The sequence below is a fragment of the Carettochelys insculpta genome, chromosome 3 (assembly GCF_033958435.1).
Source record: "Carettochelys insculpta isolate YL-2023 chromosome 3, ASM3395843v1, whole genome shotgun sequence".
NCBI lineage: Eukaryota > Metazoa > Chordata > Testudines > Carettochelyidae > Carettochelys > Carettochelys insculpta.
The window spans coordinates 17,020,524-17,036,414 of record NC_134139.1 but is presented as its reverse complement, the minus strand read 5'-3'; the positions used below and the strand labels follow the sequence as shown (position 1 = coordinate 17,036,414).

The 15,891-nt window shown below is 42.6% G+C and overlaps 1 protein-coding gene across 4 annotated transcripts in view; it reads left to right on the top strand.

Moving 5' to 3' along the window:
- The window catches only part of WDPCP (WD repeat containing planar cell polarity effector), a 235,631-nt gene that overhangs the window by 86,805 nt on the left and 132,935 nt on the right, over window positions 1–15,891 (top strand). For all 4 annotated transcript variants that reach the window (XM_074989391.1, XM_074989393.1, XM_074989390.1 and 1 more), the window contains exon 9: window positions 7,644–7,835. In XM_074989391.1, coding sequence (XP_074845492.1) covers window positions 7,644–7,835 — 192 coding nt within the window. The remainder of the gene's footprint in view (window positions 1–7,643; window positions 7,836–15,891) is intronic.

Here is a 15,891-nt window from a genome sequence, read left to right as displayed (position 1 = left end):
TTATTCTTTTGTTGAAGTTCTTGAGCATGTGGATCATATTGAAGAGACAAATGACTCACTACATCTAATGCTGGAAAAAGTGCAGGATCTGTGTTGGTCAAACCAAAGCTTTCCCCGCCTCCTATAAAAAGGAAGCTAATGACTGGCTGGCACTACATGTAGAAGGCAGTGACACTGAATGGATGAATGGTTTTATCTGTATGAGTAGTCAGCTGACAGCAGGCATGTCTCTAAGTGACGGAGTCACGTGGCTCACACTGGACGCATTTCAGCATCTCCAAAGGCCTCTGATTAGGTGGTGGGATTCCTGTCTTACAACTAAGATATGAACGTTCAGTGCAGCAGTGACAGCAACCCTGTTGTATGGCGTAGAACCAGGGCCATTAAAAGTATCTGAAGGGAGGAAACATAACAGCTATCAGTGCCAGAAGTCAGGTTGATCTGATTTTTGTCACAAGTAAGGAGATACTTAGATGATCCTGGCAAGTAGCTCTCTTGCACCGGCTGAGATCAAGAAGACTGTAATGGTGGGAGGATGCGGCAGAGGGGAGAGAGTCATATCCAATGTGCACAAGGAGTATGCTGTTACAGGAGGCTTATGGAGCAAAGCCTGAAGGAAGCAGAGCATGAGGCCAGCCAGGAATGAGATTTGAAGATGGAATTCTGAGGAATTTAAGAGCTGTAAATCCTCCCTGGCTGACTCTCACCAAAAGAAGACTTGCAAATGACCGTTCAGGAGCCAAGTCCCAGACTAGGACTTGGGAGATACAAGTACAGTTCCCTTAGGCAAGTGGCTTAATCTGTCTGTAACCCAGTTCCTAGCTGTAAAATGGGGACTGTAAGGCTGCATCTACACTATGAGATAAATTCGAATTTAAGGCATTTAGCTGGATATTACCATGTGACTGTCTGCACTGTAAATACCACTAGCTCGATTTAGGGAGCGCTAATATCAATATTACAATATCGTTGGTACCTGCTGTGTGTAGCGTCGAGCTCGAATTCAAAAGTTCAATTAAAGGCTGGCGTGGAAGCCCCATGTCTTAAAATGGAATTTATTGGCCTCCAGAGGTGTCCCGTGTGTAACCCGCCATGCCCCACAGTGCTCCGCTCTGGCTGCTGCTTGCCAGGTGCGCAGGAATTAGGTAACAGGAACATCGTGAATTTCAAATCGGGACCAGGAGGCCTGTGGCTGTGGGCTCATGTTGGTATGAGAGCCTGAGAAATGTCTGTCTTTCTTTGCTATTAGTGCTGTGAGCGCATCTACCCACTACCAATAGCCCCAGCACCGAGTTCGTGGTTCTGTATCTACCTTGTTATTTTTTTCTGTGTTGCGTTGTGCCAGCCGCTGCCCTGCTGCACCATATGGCAACAAGGCTGTGGAGGGAGTCGTGCTTGCGTAGCAGGCTGAGAAACTTCTTCTCAGTGGTTTACATTTGTGCATGAACCCCCCTCACTCCCCCCTCAGGTGCCACTCAAGTCAGGTTCTTTCCCACCCTCAGCCACATGACGTGGGTAGCCTCTGACCCAATAAAAGGACGTGCCAGCCAGTAGGTGCTGACCATGCTGCCAGGCAGCCCCATGTCCTGGCTTGCATGCGGTTAGGGCTCCAAGAGGGGAAAGATTTTCAGGGGTTTGCTGCCACCAGGGGAGAAGGTGCTTGGGGGCTTGCTGCCACTAGAGGGGAAGTCTTCCCCCGGCAGCTAAGATATTTGGGGAGAATAATTCAACTCTCCCCTCCAAACTGAATTCCCCCACGCCCCGAGCACTGGACCAGTGGGGCTTGCTGCCACCGGGGAGAAGTCTCCCACAGCTGCTAAGATATTTGGGTGGACTATTTCAACTGCTTTAATATTTCAACCAGCTCTGCAGCCGCATACCACAGCCACACCACTGCCAAAAATGTTTTCAGGGACTTGCTGTCCATTGCAGACACCTGCTGCTTTGATATTTCTGTTATAAAATCTTTTTCCTAACATTTCCTCTCTTTCTTCATGCTTTGACTCCCCAAAAGCACAGGGCGGAGAGCCAGCTGAGATTCCTATTTCTGTTATAAGTTCAGTATATGAGATTTCGCTGTCATCCCCCATGTTGGCAATGTCTGTGTAGTAAAGAGGGAAGACAAAGATCTTTTTCTCACAGACTTTTCTATCCTCTTTCTTCTAACTTTGAGACTACAGTCCTTCCCTGTGTTATTTTTAGGGATCAGATGCAATTAGGGGAGTGGGGACAGTCAGTGGATGGTCAGTTGAGAATTCAGTTACAGAAAAAAGAGATTTCTGTTAACTTTTTTGCCATCTCTGTGGATGCCCTACTTTTCCTTCCTGCCGACGGTAAAAATGGATATTTGCTTAACGCGGGCGGGGAATGAGGAAAATTCAGTGTAGGAAAATGATGTCAGAGACCAGCGAACATACCTAAGATGCTACGGGGATGAAGGAATTGTGGGATATGTTCCCACAATGCACAACTGCAGCAGTCAGTGTTTGCCAGTTGAGTGTGACAGTAATAAATCGACTTTGTGAGGAGCACATGGGGAAGTGACCATAGCCAAAATCAAATTTATAAATTCCAAAGTTACAGAATCAATATTTGTAAATTTGATTTTATCTTGCAGTGTAGATGCAATCTGACACTCCCTTTCTCCTGCCTTTTTTCTGTTTAGATAGTAACCTGTTTGGCTTTTAATATAATGGGGCCTTGACCTCAGCAGGTACCTATAGGTGCCAGTGCAATATAAACAATAATAGCAATTCTCCAGGTTCTCTTTGAGATCCATTAGCTTCAAACAGAAAGGTTGAAGTTTCTAATTCTCTGAAAGAATAGAGGACAAATCTCTCTTCCCCCAAAAGTCTAGAAAGATACATAGTAAGCACGAGGAGGGGAGTTTGTACTTATTACAACCTGGGTAAATATTAGTGAAACAACCTTTTGCAATCTATCGGGGGGTGCGGGGGGTAGCTGTGTTAGTATGTATCTTCAAAAACAGTGAGGAGCCCTGTAGTGCCTTAAAGTCTAACAGATTTATTTGGGCATAAGCTTTTGTAGGCAAAAACTCACTTGGTCAGATGTCCACAGGACTCCTTGTTGCTTTTGCAAGATAGTATTTTCCCTCAGTCATCTCCAGGAAATTTGTGTCCTTGTATGTGGGAATTTGCACTTACATGGCAGGCACATTTAAAGGATGTGTTTAGTTTAAGTTTTGTCATAATACATTTTAACTTGCAAGGGGGGATACTTTCTGCTAGGACGAGTTATACATTTTCCAGGCTGTTTCAGTTCAAGGCCTCTTTTCAGCAGTGACTTGTGTTTGCGAGACTGAGCCAACCTCTGTAACGTGGATTTGCGACAGTTCACTGTTCACTAGGAACTGAGCTGATACGTAGTTTACTTTAAAATGCTGCACACTTGTGCCTTGCCTATAGGTATTTGTTAAGGTTGCTGCTTTAGAAGCTGGACTGTTGATCTTTATGCCCCTAAACTTTAACTGAGAAATTGTAATGAACTGATGCTTGCCTTGATTATTTCCTTGTAAGGGCTATATCTCCTGTGTTTGCGTTACACTTCTATAGCACAGTTTTATTCTGGGTATTACTACGTGTGCTTCTGATCCTAACTATGGTTATCTTTTACTTAGGAAAGGAGGAAAACCCAATCCACAGAAACATCTCACTGTTCTAGGGAATCAGAAATAGGCTCGGAGGTCCTTAATAGGGTTGTGTTTAGCAGTTTGCTGATGCAGCTGAGTTCTGGAAGACTGCTACATACAATACTAATATTGCTTTCTCTAGAACAGTAGATCTAAAACAAGGGTACAGATGCTCCTGGGGATGCACAGAGGTCTTCCAGATGTTTTTAGATGTTTGCTTGGTTTTACAACAGGCTGCGTAAAAAGCTCTACTGACACCTGTACAAACTCAAGTTCTGTAAGAGCAGAATGAGAAGTAAGCAATTTATCAGTAATGGCGTGCTGTGGCGTTTTCATTTCTATGATTTTGTAAGCAAGTAGGCTTTTAATAGAGGTGAAACTTGTGTATGCAAGACAGATTAGATTCCTGAAAGGGGCATAGTGATCTGGAAAGGTTGCAAGCGACTATTCTAGATATCAGTGGGAAAGACTATGCATTATATTTTGGCCAGACAAAATAAAAAACTATCAGTATTTTAATGGCATGTTTTTTGTGTGTCAGGCTTACTAGTTTGACAGCTAAAGATAACTTTTATTTCGTTTAAACTGCAGTGGTGTGAGCAACTGTGAAGTATTATTCACTACTGCAAAATACTTGTGTCAGCTTTCCATAGTAACATGCAGATATTCAGAAATGCACTACCTTGGTCAGACTAATGCTGAATGTCTAGGTTATAGAAGCAGTAGAGCTGCAATCAACAATGATAAGAATCAAAGATTCTCCTCAGTGGAAAGTCCAGGGCACTATAACAGTTCCTGAATGTTGACCTTTTTCACAGGAGTTGAGTACTTTGTCAAAATGGCAGGAGAAACCTATTTAAGAAGGGCCGGTTAAAACTCAAGAATAAGACTCAGAGTTCTCAGGTCAGTCCTTGTTTCTGTCATAAACATCCTGTGCAGCCTTGGGCAAATCACTTAATCTTTTTTATTTTCTGTTGGGAAATCTCAAAAGAGATATACAGGTTGCACCTCCCTGGTCTGGCACCCTCCATACCTCTGTGGTCCCGAATGAGGGATTTTGCCAGAGCAGGACAGGTTAATGCTCTGTAGACCAACAGCCAGCTCCCCAGCCCTGTGCAGCTGCTGGGAGATGCTGGTGCTCTGGCCCTGGCCCCCCAAGGGATTGCCAGGGGACACTGCCTCTGGCCTTGACACTACTGCCTTCTGGGAGGCTGCCAGGAGGCCAGCTCTGCTTGCCATCCTGCCCCAGCCTTCTGGTCCAGGAGTATCCCTCGTTCAGTAAGACGAGGGATGTTGCCAAACCGGAGGGTGCTGGTTTTAGGAGGTGCAACTTGAATTAAAATTGGAAAAGATACAGAGAAAGCCAGTAAAACTGATTAATGATAACAGAACAGCTCCCGTATGAGAAGAGGATTAAAATGGTTTGGACTGTTCAGTTTGCAGAAGTGTTATTTACCCCTTTACATAACACAAGAACCAGGGCTCACCCAGTGAAATTAAGAGGCAGCAAGTTTAAAGCAGACAAAAGGAAGTGCTTCCTCACACTGTCAACCTGTGGAATTTATTATCAGGGGAAGATACAAAGGCCAAATCTATAACTGTGTTCAGGAAAATAAGTACATCATTTTGTGGAGGATCAGTCCATCGCTGGTGGTTAGCTAAGAGGATCATAAATACAGCCCCACACTCTGGTGTCCTTGAGCCTCTGATTGTCTGGTGCTGGTGCTGAACAACAACTAATGGATCTGGATCCTGTTCTGCTCATTCCCTTTGAAGAATTTGGCACTGGCTGCTGTTGGAAGAAAAGATACTGGGTTAGCCGGACCATTGCTCTTATACAGCGTGGCCATTCTTACATTCTCATGTTCTTATTTGTAAAAGGAGGGTATTCCTGCCACTGTTTAAATTGTAAGCTCTTTGGTACAGGGACCGTATTGTGCTGTGTCTTTGTTCAGTGCCTAACATAATGGAGTCCAATCTTGGTGGGCACTTCAAGGCAGTATTGTGGTAATGATGAGTCAGTCAGGCTTGTTTGCTTCTCAGTTTTATGGATGGGGTGGGGGGGTTATTTATTTATTTTTAGCCTCTATGCTTGGAGGCAGAAAACTAGTTTTGCTTTTCTTCAGCTTGTCTCTGACTAGCAGGATGGGCAGACTCAGCTTTGGCGTTCACTGTTTATCTTTAGAATATATTGTAACTTTCTGGTGAAGTTTAACTATATAGATGTTTGGTATTTAGCTAGAAATTTGGTTATGTACAATAGATATCCAACTGAAGCCATCATTGTCTGCATCTTTTTCCCTTCTGAGAAGTACCACCTTGGGTTTCTTGTCAAGATAGAGACACTTTGGATAAAGATAATTAGAGTTATTATGTGAATCAACAGCACTATGTAGTCTTGGAGACTGGCAAAACACAGGACCAACTACTACCAATTCCTTACTCTCAAGAGGACTGTCACTGTTGAAGGTGTTTAACTGGTACATGACAGGTAAAATTACAGTGTAACACTGTAATTAATATTGGAACTGCATTTGTGCTTGCTAGCCACTAAGTATTTGTATTTCTCATCTAAGTGTCCCTTCAGCATGGTTTTGATTAATAAAAAAAAGTTAAGCAGTTAACTTAGCATTCCTTGGACAAACTTTATATATATTAATATTTGTTAAAATGACAGAATTTGAAAAATAAAAGTGCAGGATAAATTTACTGAAAACGTTTATCCTTTACCAATTTTCCCTTCCGTGTTTTTTCAGTCCTTTTCAATTTACTCAACACTGAGGCGAAAGTACAAAGTGATAAATGTTTACTATGAGAGAACAACATTGGTAATTACTTTGATTTCAGTTCCTTTTGATGTGTATTCAGGGGATGAAGAGGTCAATAATACTATGACCATGCAAATAGAAAAGGGTTCTTTTTGACCATATAAAAACAGCAAAGGATTATTAAAGTATTAACCTTGATTTTAATGGCCTTGGTTGAGTGGTGAGATCACAATTTGGATGAGCCTGATTATTTACTAAATACAATACATAAATGCAACGGGTTCTTAACACCCATTGCACTCTGGCATTATCGCATTACTGCCATCCTTTGTTGCCTTGCAGACAGGAATATGAAAGCAATCTGTCATGTAGTGAGACTGGCTCCAGAAGCATTTCTCTGATAAGAAGACCCCCTGCCCTTTGCTAGTGTCTGGTCCAGTAGGCTTAGCCATGCGCTTAATCCCCAGAAAGTGGTTCGATTATTGCTGACCAGCAATGGCAAGATAGTTTTTTTTTTTTACCCTAGCTATCAACCTTCCATTAATTCCTTAAGCAGAAATGTGGTGCAATCTATATTTCCTTGGCATGTGTCACCCAGATGGTGCACTGCTCATGTTTTCAAATAACCGTGCTCCAAAATAACATAGTTTGAATAATAAATTCCGCAAATCCTTCCTGAGAAATAGAGGCAGAATTCTCAAGAGCTGCATAAACTTTACGCATGATGCTATAGCTCATCCACATTATGCAGGAAAGTATAGAGGCTGTTACAAAGAGGGGACGAGTGGCGGGAGTCCTTCATTTAAAGGGAAAATAAACATTCTCTTTCAAACATAGTGAGCTATCTTTAATGTTCAATGATGTGTCTGAAAGAGTATCCTGAGCTTCTTGGTCGGCATCACAGAACTTGTCGTTTAATATGGCTGAGTTTAAATCCTGTGTGTAGGTCGATGCTGTCAAGCAACCATGACTGTACATTTTGGTATTGATTGGCATCGTTGCAGCAAATTCCTGCTTCTTCTTCCCAATCCATTCCCCATGGATAAAATTGAGGCCGCACATGTGTTTATATCTGGAGAGAGATTTCTTTCATTTCTATGTAGCATATATGAGTATAGATACACCCCTCTTGTGTGTGTATATTCACTTAAACACATGCATAGTAAATGCTCCCAATATATTGTTTTCATAACTTTAAGTATTTCCTGCTCTCTTTTCTCCATCAGATTTCTTATACTGAGATACCTGGATCACCAAGTATAAGGATAAAGCGTCACCTGTCAATAAACTCTGTCCAAGATATGGTCCTCTGCTGGTGGTCACTAACTAATGATGGAGCATGGCCTTGGTCACCTATTTCAAGTGAGAAGGACAAAGCCAACTTATTGCTATTAGGCTGTGCACATGGCAAGCTAGAGGTAAAGTTCTGTATTGTATCTTCTTACTTAATTTTCAGAGTTACTAACAAATAAGAATAAGCAATTCAAGTTTATACCTGGGTGTTAAAAATTACAGCAAGGAAGAATGGCAGCCTTTATAAAAACAGCAATTCTCCAACTGATGAAAAATAACTTACTACAGGTTGAACCTCTCCAGTCCAGCACCCTGGGGACCTGACTGGTGCCAAACAAGAGAATTTGCAGGGCAATGGGAGGTCAATATAGTCTAACACACTACCACTGCTAACTGGACTCTTAGAAGATGTTTAGGGGTAAATTATAGCTAAATAACAGCAGAGAACACTGAGAACCAGGACTGGTGGCTGTCAACAAACTTTATGAGACCATGGGATACTTGGCCATGCCCATGATAAGTGGTCGTGTGGCTAACTAAAATTATGCCAGATTATGGATTCTACTGGATGAGAGAGTTCTGTATTAGAGGGTTCAACCTGTATTATTGATATGTGAACATTATTTGTGTTTGCACTTCAATTTTAGGCTGTACATGCAATTCAACGAGGAAATTAAGTGTATATAAGACAACGTTATAATCTTACTGCGTTTTAGAAAATGCAGCATTGGACAATTAGCCTGTTGAAAAAACTCGAAAATGGGCTAGAGTGGGGTGGGCAGTCCTACAGCAGTGGCCTTTCAGGGTGTATCACTGATAGGGTGCCGCTGCTGTATTTACCCATGCCTCACAGGTATCAAGCAATCACAGCTCTCTTTCACTGTGGATCATTGTTCACAGCCAATGGGAGCAGCAGGAAGCGATATGCTTGGGGACACCATTCCCTGTCGTGATTGCCCTGTACCTATGGAGGAATAGGTAAATATAGCAGTGGATACCCTCCAGGGACTAATTCTGGTGGACTGGATCCAGCCCGCAGGCCTATATTTGCCCATGCACTGGGCTAGAGGTTGTGGGGGTAGGGGCTGGCTTCCCAAATGCTCAAAAGTCAGAGTTTTTACTGTTATTTTTATTACATTTTAAAATAACATTAAGAGCACATAAGTGCACTCAAAAATAGTAACAAACACCAATGCATCTGCTCTGCAAACTGATTGTTTGAATATCCTACAGCCAAACTCTTTTTTTTTCAGCTTTGGTGAGAGAAAAAGAGGTACAAAATTTCTGATATACGCTTGAACCCCTTTAATCCCTGGGAAACAGGGTATGCCAGCCTATAGAATTTTCTGGGCCAGGGAGAGTGCTGCGGGGTCTGGCATGAAGGGGTGGGAGTGAGGTGCTTACCTGGGACCTGTTCCTGGGAAGCACACGTGGTTCTGAATCCTCCGTTTTTTCCCAGGCATTGTCTCCCACCACTATGGGATCAGTGAGGGAAAAGCCTCCAGAGAAGTGAATCACTGCATTGCCAAGGGAGCGACAGAGTGCAGAGCCACTGCCCCCTCTCCCCCCACACCCCAGCCAGGATCTGAACCACATGTATTCCCGGACTGGGGATACCCAGATTATAGAGGTTCTTGTGTAACAAAATCTTGAATGTGATCTCCCATTTAGGCCAATAGTTTAGTAGTTCATTTTGGGGTCGGGTGTAGCACAAGGACACAAAAATGTTTGACAAAGTTTAAGTCAATGCAGTAATAGGAAATGCAAATTAGGGGATACTCATCATCATCATCATCAATAACCATGGGCTCAGCGGCCGTTGGTGTCTGATGCCTCTCTCACTATTTCCCTCCATCTTTCCCTATCCAGTGCAGAGCGGCTTAGTTTCTGTAGACTAGCTCCGCACCAATCTACTACATGATCTATCCATTCTCTGTGGGGTCTGCCTCTCCTATTTGAACCATCTTTATGACGAATACCAGGGTCTTGATTTTTTGTTCGTTGTTCATTTTGCAAATATGCCCAAATAGTTGTAGCTTCCATTTTATAACCTTCTGCAGCAGGTTCTCTTTCGATTGTATCTTCGTATATAATTCCTCATTGGTGACCTTCTGCATCCTATTCTCAGAATCTTTCTATAACAACTTCTTTCAAACGCCAATATTCTTCTTTTCGAATCTTTCGTTATCACCCATATCTCACAGCCGTACAACATGCTGCTGAATACAAACGTTTTCAAGATGCTCAGCTTCGTTCTTAAGCTAATTGCTTTGCTTTTCCAGATCTCATCCATCACCTTCAAACTCGTTCTTGTGTTCACTATTCTAGTCGCTATTTCCTTCTTACAGTCTAGAGCATACATTACATTGCTCCCCAGGTATGTGAACTTCTCTACATTTTCTAGTTCAATACCATCAACACTGATCTTCCTTCCTATTTCCTTATCTCCAAACACCATTGTTTTTGTTTTATCGATGTTCATAATCAGTCCATACCACTTCCCTTCTTCGTTTAACACCCACACCATTTTCGTTAGCTTCTCCTCACCTTCCTCAATGATAGCTATATCATCCGCGAACTTCAAGTTGTTAATTCTTTTCCCATGCACACATATCTCTTCTACCTCTTCCTTGATCTTGTCCATCGCTGTCTCCAGATGTGCGATGAAGATACTTGGCGATATTGGATCTCCTTGTCTCGTACCTCTACTTATTTTAAACCAACTTCCCAACTCTCCGCATGTTCTCAGCACCGGCTCCACATTATCATTGATACCTTTCAACAACCGTATCAGTCTGCTGTCTACTCCGTATGACTCCAACACTGCCCAAGTCACTTTCTGATCTATACTGTCAAATGCCTTTTGAAAATCGATGAAGCAAGTGTATACCTTTTTGTTCTTTCGTCAAGCTTTCTCCGCTAGGTAATGGTTATGATGCTTATTTAGATGTATAGGCTCTGCCCTTTTAATACTCTCCCGAGTATAATGTGCATTTATATACTAACACACAATGGCTATTTCTATTGTAAGCTCTTTGAGACAGGATCCTTGTTTTCACACCACAAGTCAAAAAAGCACCAAGCACAGCGCACTTTCTAAGCAAAATTTGGTCAAGAATAAATAATATTACAAATACTTTTCTTGCTTGCAAAACAGAGCATAACAGATGGAAATTTTATAACAGCTCACTTTTTAAAAGGAGGTTCCATCATATGAGGATTGCAAAGAGGGACTAATGTTCTTAAATCAGATTGTCCTGCAGTTTTGTAGATCTGGAGCAACATTATTATATGTATTGGGTTTGCATACAATCAAATAGCACTTGAACACAAGCATGAAAAAATACTGTATTGATGCACAGGAGTAAGACAATCTTAATTTTATATGTATTCCATTGTTTGTTTTTCCACTGATTGTGTAGGAGTTTTCTTTTATTGTCTTTCTCCCAATAAATATTGGTGGTAAGGGAGTATCAGATGAGAAATGATTCTCTACAGGGGATTCGTTTCTTAAAAAAAAAAAGAAAATTCAAATATTTGTAATAAAATAATGCCACCTTCTGGGGTGCCTTGCCTTGTACAGCAACGAAGGGTCCTGTGGCACCTTATAGACTAACAGAAAAGTTTTGAGCATGAGCTTTTGTGAGCACAGACTCACTTCTTCTTGTGTTTCTGTGCTCACGAAAGCTCATGCTCAAAACTTTTCTGTTAGTCTATACAGTGCCACAGGACCCTTCGTTGCTGTTACAGATCCAGACTAACATGCCTACCCCTCTGATACTTGCCTTGTACACTTTCCCAAAATGTACTTGAAAAAGTAAAGTTTGGATTAGACAGTGCTATTTGGCAGACTGCTGGGAGATGGCAGGAATTGCCAAAGGTCAGTTTTGCAAGGATTGTGTTGGTTGCAGACACGTGATTGGTGTGGTTAAGAACAGAGTATGTGGAAATGAGTAGGTTCTGCTAAAGCATATGAGAATCTCAACCTTACACTGAACATCAAAAAGACCAAGGTTTTCCACCAACCCTTGCTGATAGGACAATCTCATGTACCTTCTACTGAAGGCAACGGAGAACTGCTGGAAAATGTGGAGCATTTCCCATACCTTGGAAGTCATTTTTCTGCTAAAGTTGACATTGGTGCGGAAATCCAGCATTGTCTGAACTGCGCAAGCTCTGCTTTTGCCCACCTGCAACAAAGGGGCTTAGAAAACCAGGACATATATGCCAAGACAAAGCTCCTTGTATACCATGCAGTGGTAGTTCCAACGCTACTGTACACATGTGAAACCTGGACAACATACATGGATCATTTTAAAGTACTTGAACAATGTCATCAATGCTGCATCAGGACAATCCTAAATATATTTTGGGAGGATAGGCACATGAACACTATTGCATTGGAAGTGTTGAATATGACTAGCATTGAAGCCATTATTACTTACCAACAAGTTTGTTGGACTGATCACATGGTTTGGATGTCTGATTAGCATCTCTCAGTGCAGATTCTGTTTCCTGAGTTGAAGGAAGGATGGAGGAGCGTTTGGAGGCCAGAGGAAGCAATAGAAGAACATGCTGAAGGCACACATGAAGAAGAAGCAGCATCGGTGTTTGATACTTGGGAGAGCCTGGCCCAAGACCATCCCCAGTGAAGAGTGGTAATGTGTTTGGGGGTGGCGTAATTTGAGAGGTCCTGATGCAGTGCAGAAGAGGGGAGGCGGAGTAGAAGAAAAGAGCAGCAAAAACTGCCCCCCACCTCTCCAACAGCTACCAGCACCTGCCCCTTATTTGATAAGATCTGAAGCTCCAGAACTGGCTGATCAGCCATCAATGGACTCACAAATAGGAGGGTGATGTGACAATGTCCTACTCATTGAGTGACCACTAAGAAAGAGACTTGAGCACACAGTGCTGATTATCTAACCAAGCCACAGAAACATCTGCCAGCTACTAACTCTACTTCCTAGTGTGCCGAAACTAGTATAAACAGTGCAGGCAAGGAGGCAAGAAGGGTTTGCTTATGGGATACCACTACCTCTGCTACTCAGCAATAGCGCTATCCCATAAGCAAACCCTCCCTGACTGTTGGAAGCAAAGGCCACTGTGGGAACTGGTTCTGTGAGACTCTACCTTTTTGGAAGTGGCTCACAGGAGCAGTTCTCTCAATGGCTTTTGTTACATGCCAGAAGAATTCCCATGGATGATGATGATGATGGCAGGAGTGGCTGTGGTCCTTTGACATTGTCCATATGCATTGAGGATATGCACACTGCACACACAAGGGGGTTGCTCTGTGTTCAAACCAATGTTTTCTTTTCAGGAGGAAAAGCAGATTTTTTAGAAACATGTAACAAACAGTATAAAGGGGACCTTATGAACTGTGTTTTGTGGGGCTCTTTATACGTATGAAGTCTGAGACTGAAATGTAGATTAACATCCCCTTAAAAACAGGAGCAGATGCTATCATAGTTAGGGCCCTACCAAATTCATGTTCCATTTTGGTCAATTTCATGTTCGTAGGATTGTTAAAATGGTAAATTTCATGATTTCGTATATTTAAATCTGAAATTTCATGGTGCTGTAATTGAAGGGGATTGCTGCCCCTATTTCTGCACAGCAGCATTGCCGTCAGAACTGGGCAGTTGGAGAGCAGTGGCTGCTGGCCAGGAATTCAGCTCTGAAGGCAGAGACACCAGCTGCAGCAATAAGGATGGCATGGTCTGGTATTGCCACCCTTCTGCACTGCTGCCTGCAGAGCTGAGCCAATAGGCAACAGCTGCCACTCTCTGGCCACCCAGCTTTGAAAGCGGCAGTACAGAAGTAAAGGCGACATGGGTATGGTGCTGCCACACTTTCTTCTGCACAGCTGCTGGCAAGGTGCTTCTTTCAGAGCTGGGCACCCAGCCAACATTACAACTACCACTTGCCCAGCTCTGAAGGCAACACAGAAGTAAGGGTGTCAATACCATGACCCCCTTAAATTAACCTTGTGATCCCTCTGTAACTCCCTTTTGGGTCAGGACATCCAGTTTGAGAAACCCTGGTCTCCCCTGGGAATTTTGTATAATATAGGCTACGTCTACACGTGAAGCCAACATCGAAATAGCTTATTTCGATGTAGCAACATCGAAATAGGCTATTTCGATGAATAACGTCTACACATCCTCCAGGGCTGGCAACATCGATGTTCAACTTCGACGTTGCACGGCACCACATCAAAATAGGCGCTGCGAGGGTACGTCTACACGCCAAAGTAGCACACATCGAAATAAGGGTGCCAGGCACAGCTGCAGACAGGGTCACAGGGCGGACTCAACAGCAAGCCGCTCCTTTAAAGGGCCCCTCCCAGACACAGTTGCACTAAACAACACAAGATCCACAGAGCCGACAACTGGTTGCAGACCCTGTGCCTGCAGCATGGATCCCCAGCTGCCGCAGCAGCAGCCAGAAGCCCTGGGCTAAGGGCTGCTGCCCACGGTGACCATAGAGCCCCGCAGGGGCTGGAGAGAGAGCATCTCTCAACCCCCCAGCTGATGGCCGCCATGGAGGACCCGGCAATTTCGACGTTGCGGGACGCGGATCGTCTACACGGTCCCTACTTCGACGTTGAACGTCGAAGTAGGGCGCTATTCCGATCCCCTCATGAGGTTAGCGACTTCGACGTCTCGCCGCCTAACGTCGAAGTTAACTTCGAAATAGCGCCCGACGCGTGTATCCGCGATGGGCGCTATTTCGAAGTTAGTGCCGCTACTTCAAAGTAGCGTGCACGTGTAGACACAGCTATAGGGTAAAAACACACACAAGGCCAGATTTCATGGGAGGACATCAGATTTCATAGTCCGTGATGAGTTTTTTATGTCTGTGAATTTGGTAGGGCCCTATTCATACTTCATGAGGGGAAATAGGAACAAATTAAAACCTATAATAACTTAGCAGTACTTGAAATATTTTAAGTCACATAGTATACAACAAAAATAATCCTAGAATGACAGTTTGCAAGGAAAAATTACTGGAAAATGCAGTATAAGATGTACAGATTGAGCCTCTCCAGTCCAGCACCCTTGGGACCTGACCAATGCCGGACGAGAGAATTTGCCAAACTATGGGAAGTCAGTATTGTCTAGTACATTACCAACACTTCCATTGCTTACTGGGCTCTTAGAAGACATTTAGGGTCAATTAGAGCTAAATAACAGCATAGAACACTGAGAGCCAGGACTTGTGACTGTAAATAAACTATATTGGGCCACACCCATGATCAATGGCCATCCAGGTGGCTAAAATCATTCAGGATTATAGATGTTGCCAGACTAGAGAATGCCGAATTAGAGAGGTTCAGCCTGTAATATTTTTATATAAGGTATTTAATAACAACTTGCTGTAGCAAAATCTTTGATTGTTTTACTGTTTTTAATACAAGATCTGTTTGGATGTGTTAAATTGTGTAGGATTTGGTGAGGATCAGCCCCCAAAAGAGAAATACAAAGATGCTTTTCTTTTTAAAAAGCCCATATGTAAATATAGTTGTTCTCCTCTTTTTATTGGTAATAGTGTACGTAGTCAGAGGCGCTTTTTAAATTGTTCTCTTGTGGAGCTGGTGCTGCTCTTTTGCTTTTAAAAATAGATGAGGGTATCTTAAAGAAATGATTTAAAACTATTTTCTTATGAATAGATAAGTGCTAACCTCAAATCAGTCTTGGATGAAATGTTTTGTGAGAAACTAGGTAAAAACCACAACATAGACTTTATTCTTCACATATGAATTAAGTGATAATGGTGCCATTGATCAGATGCTATCATACTTTGCATTTGTCGTATCATGCTTATTTTCACCACAGTTGCTATTTTTTAGAACTGTTGAAATTACTGTTCATTCCTGTGGAAAAAATAATTTTCCCGTGAAAGAATGTCATGTTTCTTTCTCCCAAGAGATTCTCCTTAGTAGTTAGTGCTTTTGAATTATTGTCTCTCAAACTTGTGAAAGAACCATAATTGACCCTTTATGAGTGAGATGTTCTCTTACAATTGTAGTACAGTATTCCGAAAGGTACATTGTATCTGACTGAATAGCTGAAATGCCTAACACAGCCATGAAGCAGTGATTATAAAATTTTTGATGCCAGCATGGGTTAAAAGGTCAATGAATAAATATAGGACAAAGATGATGGTGATAAATTTAAA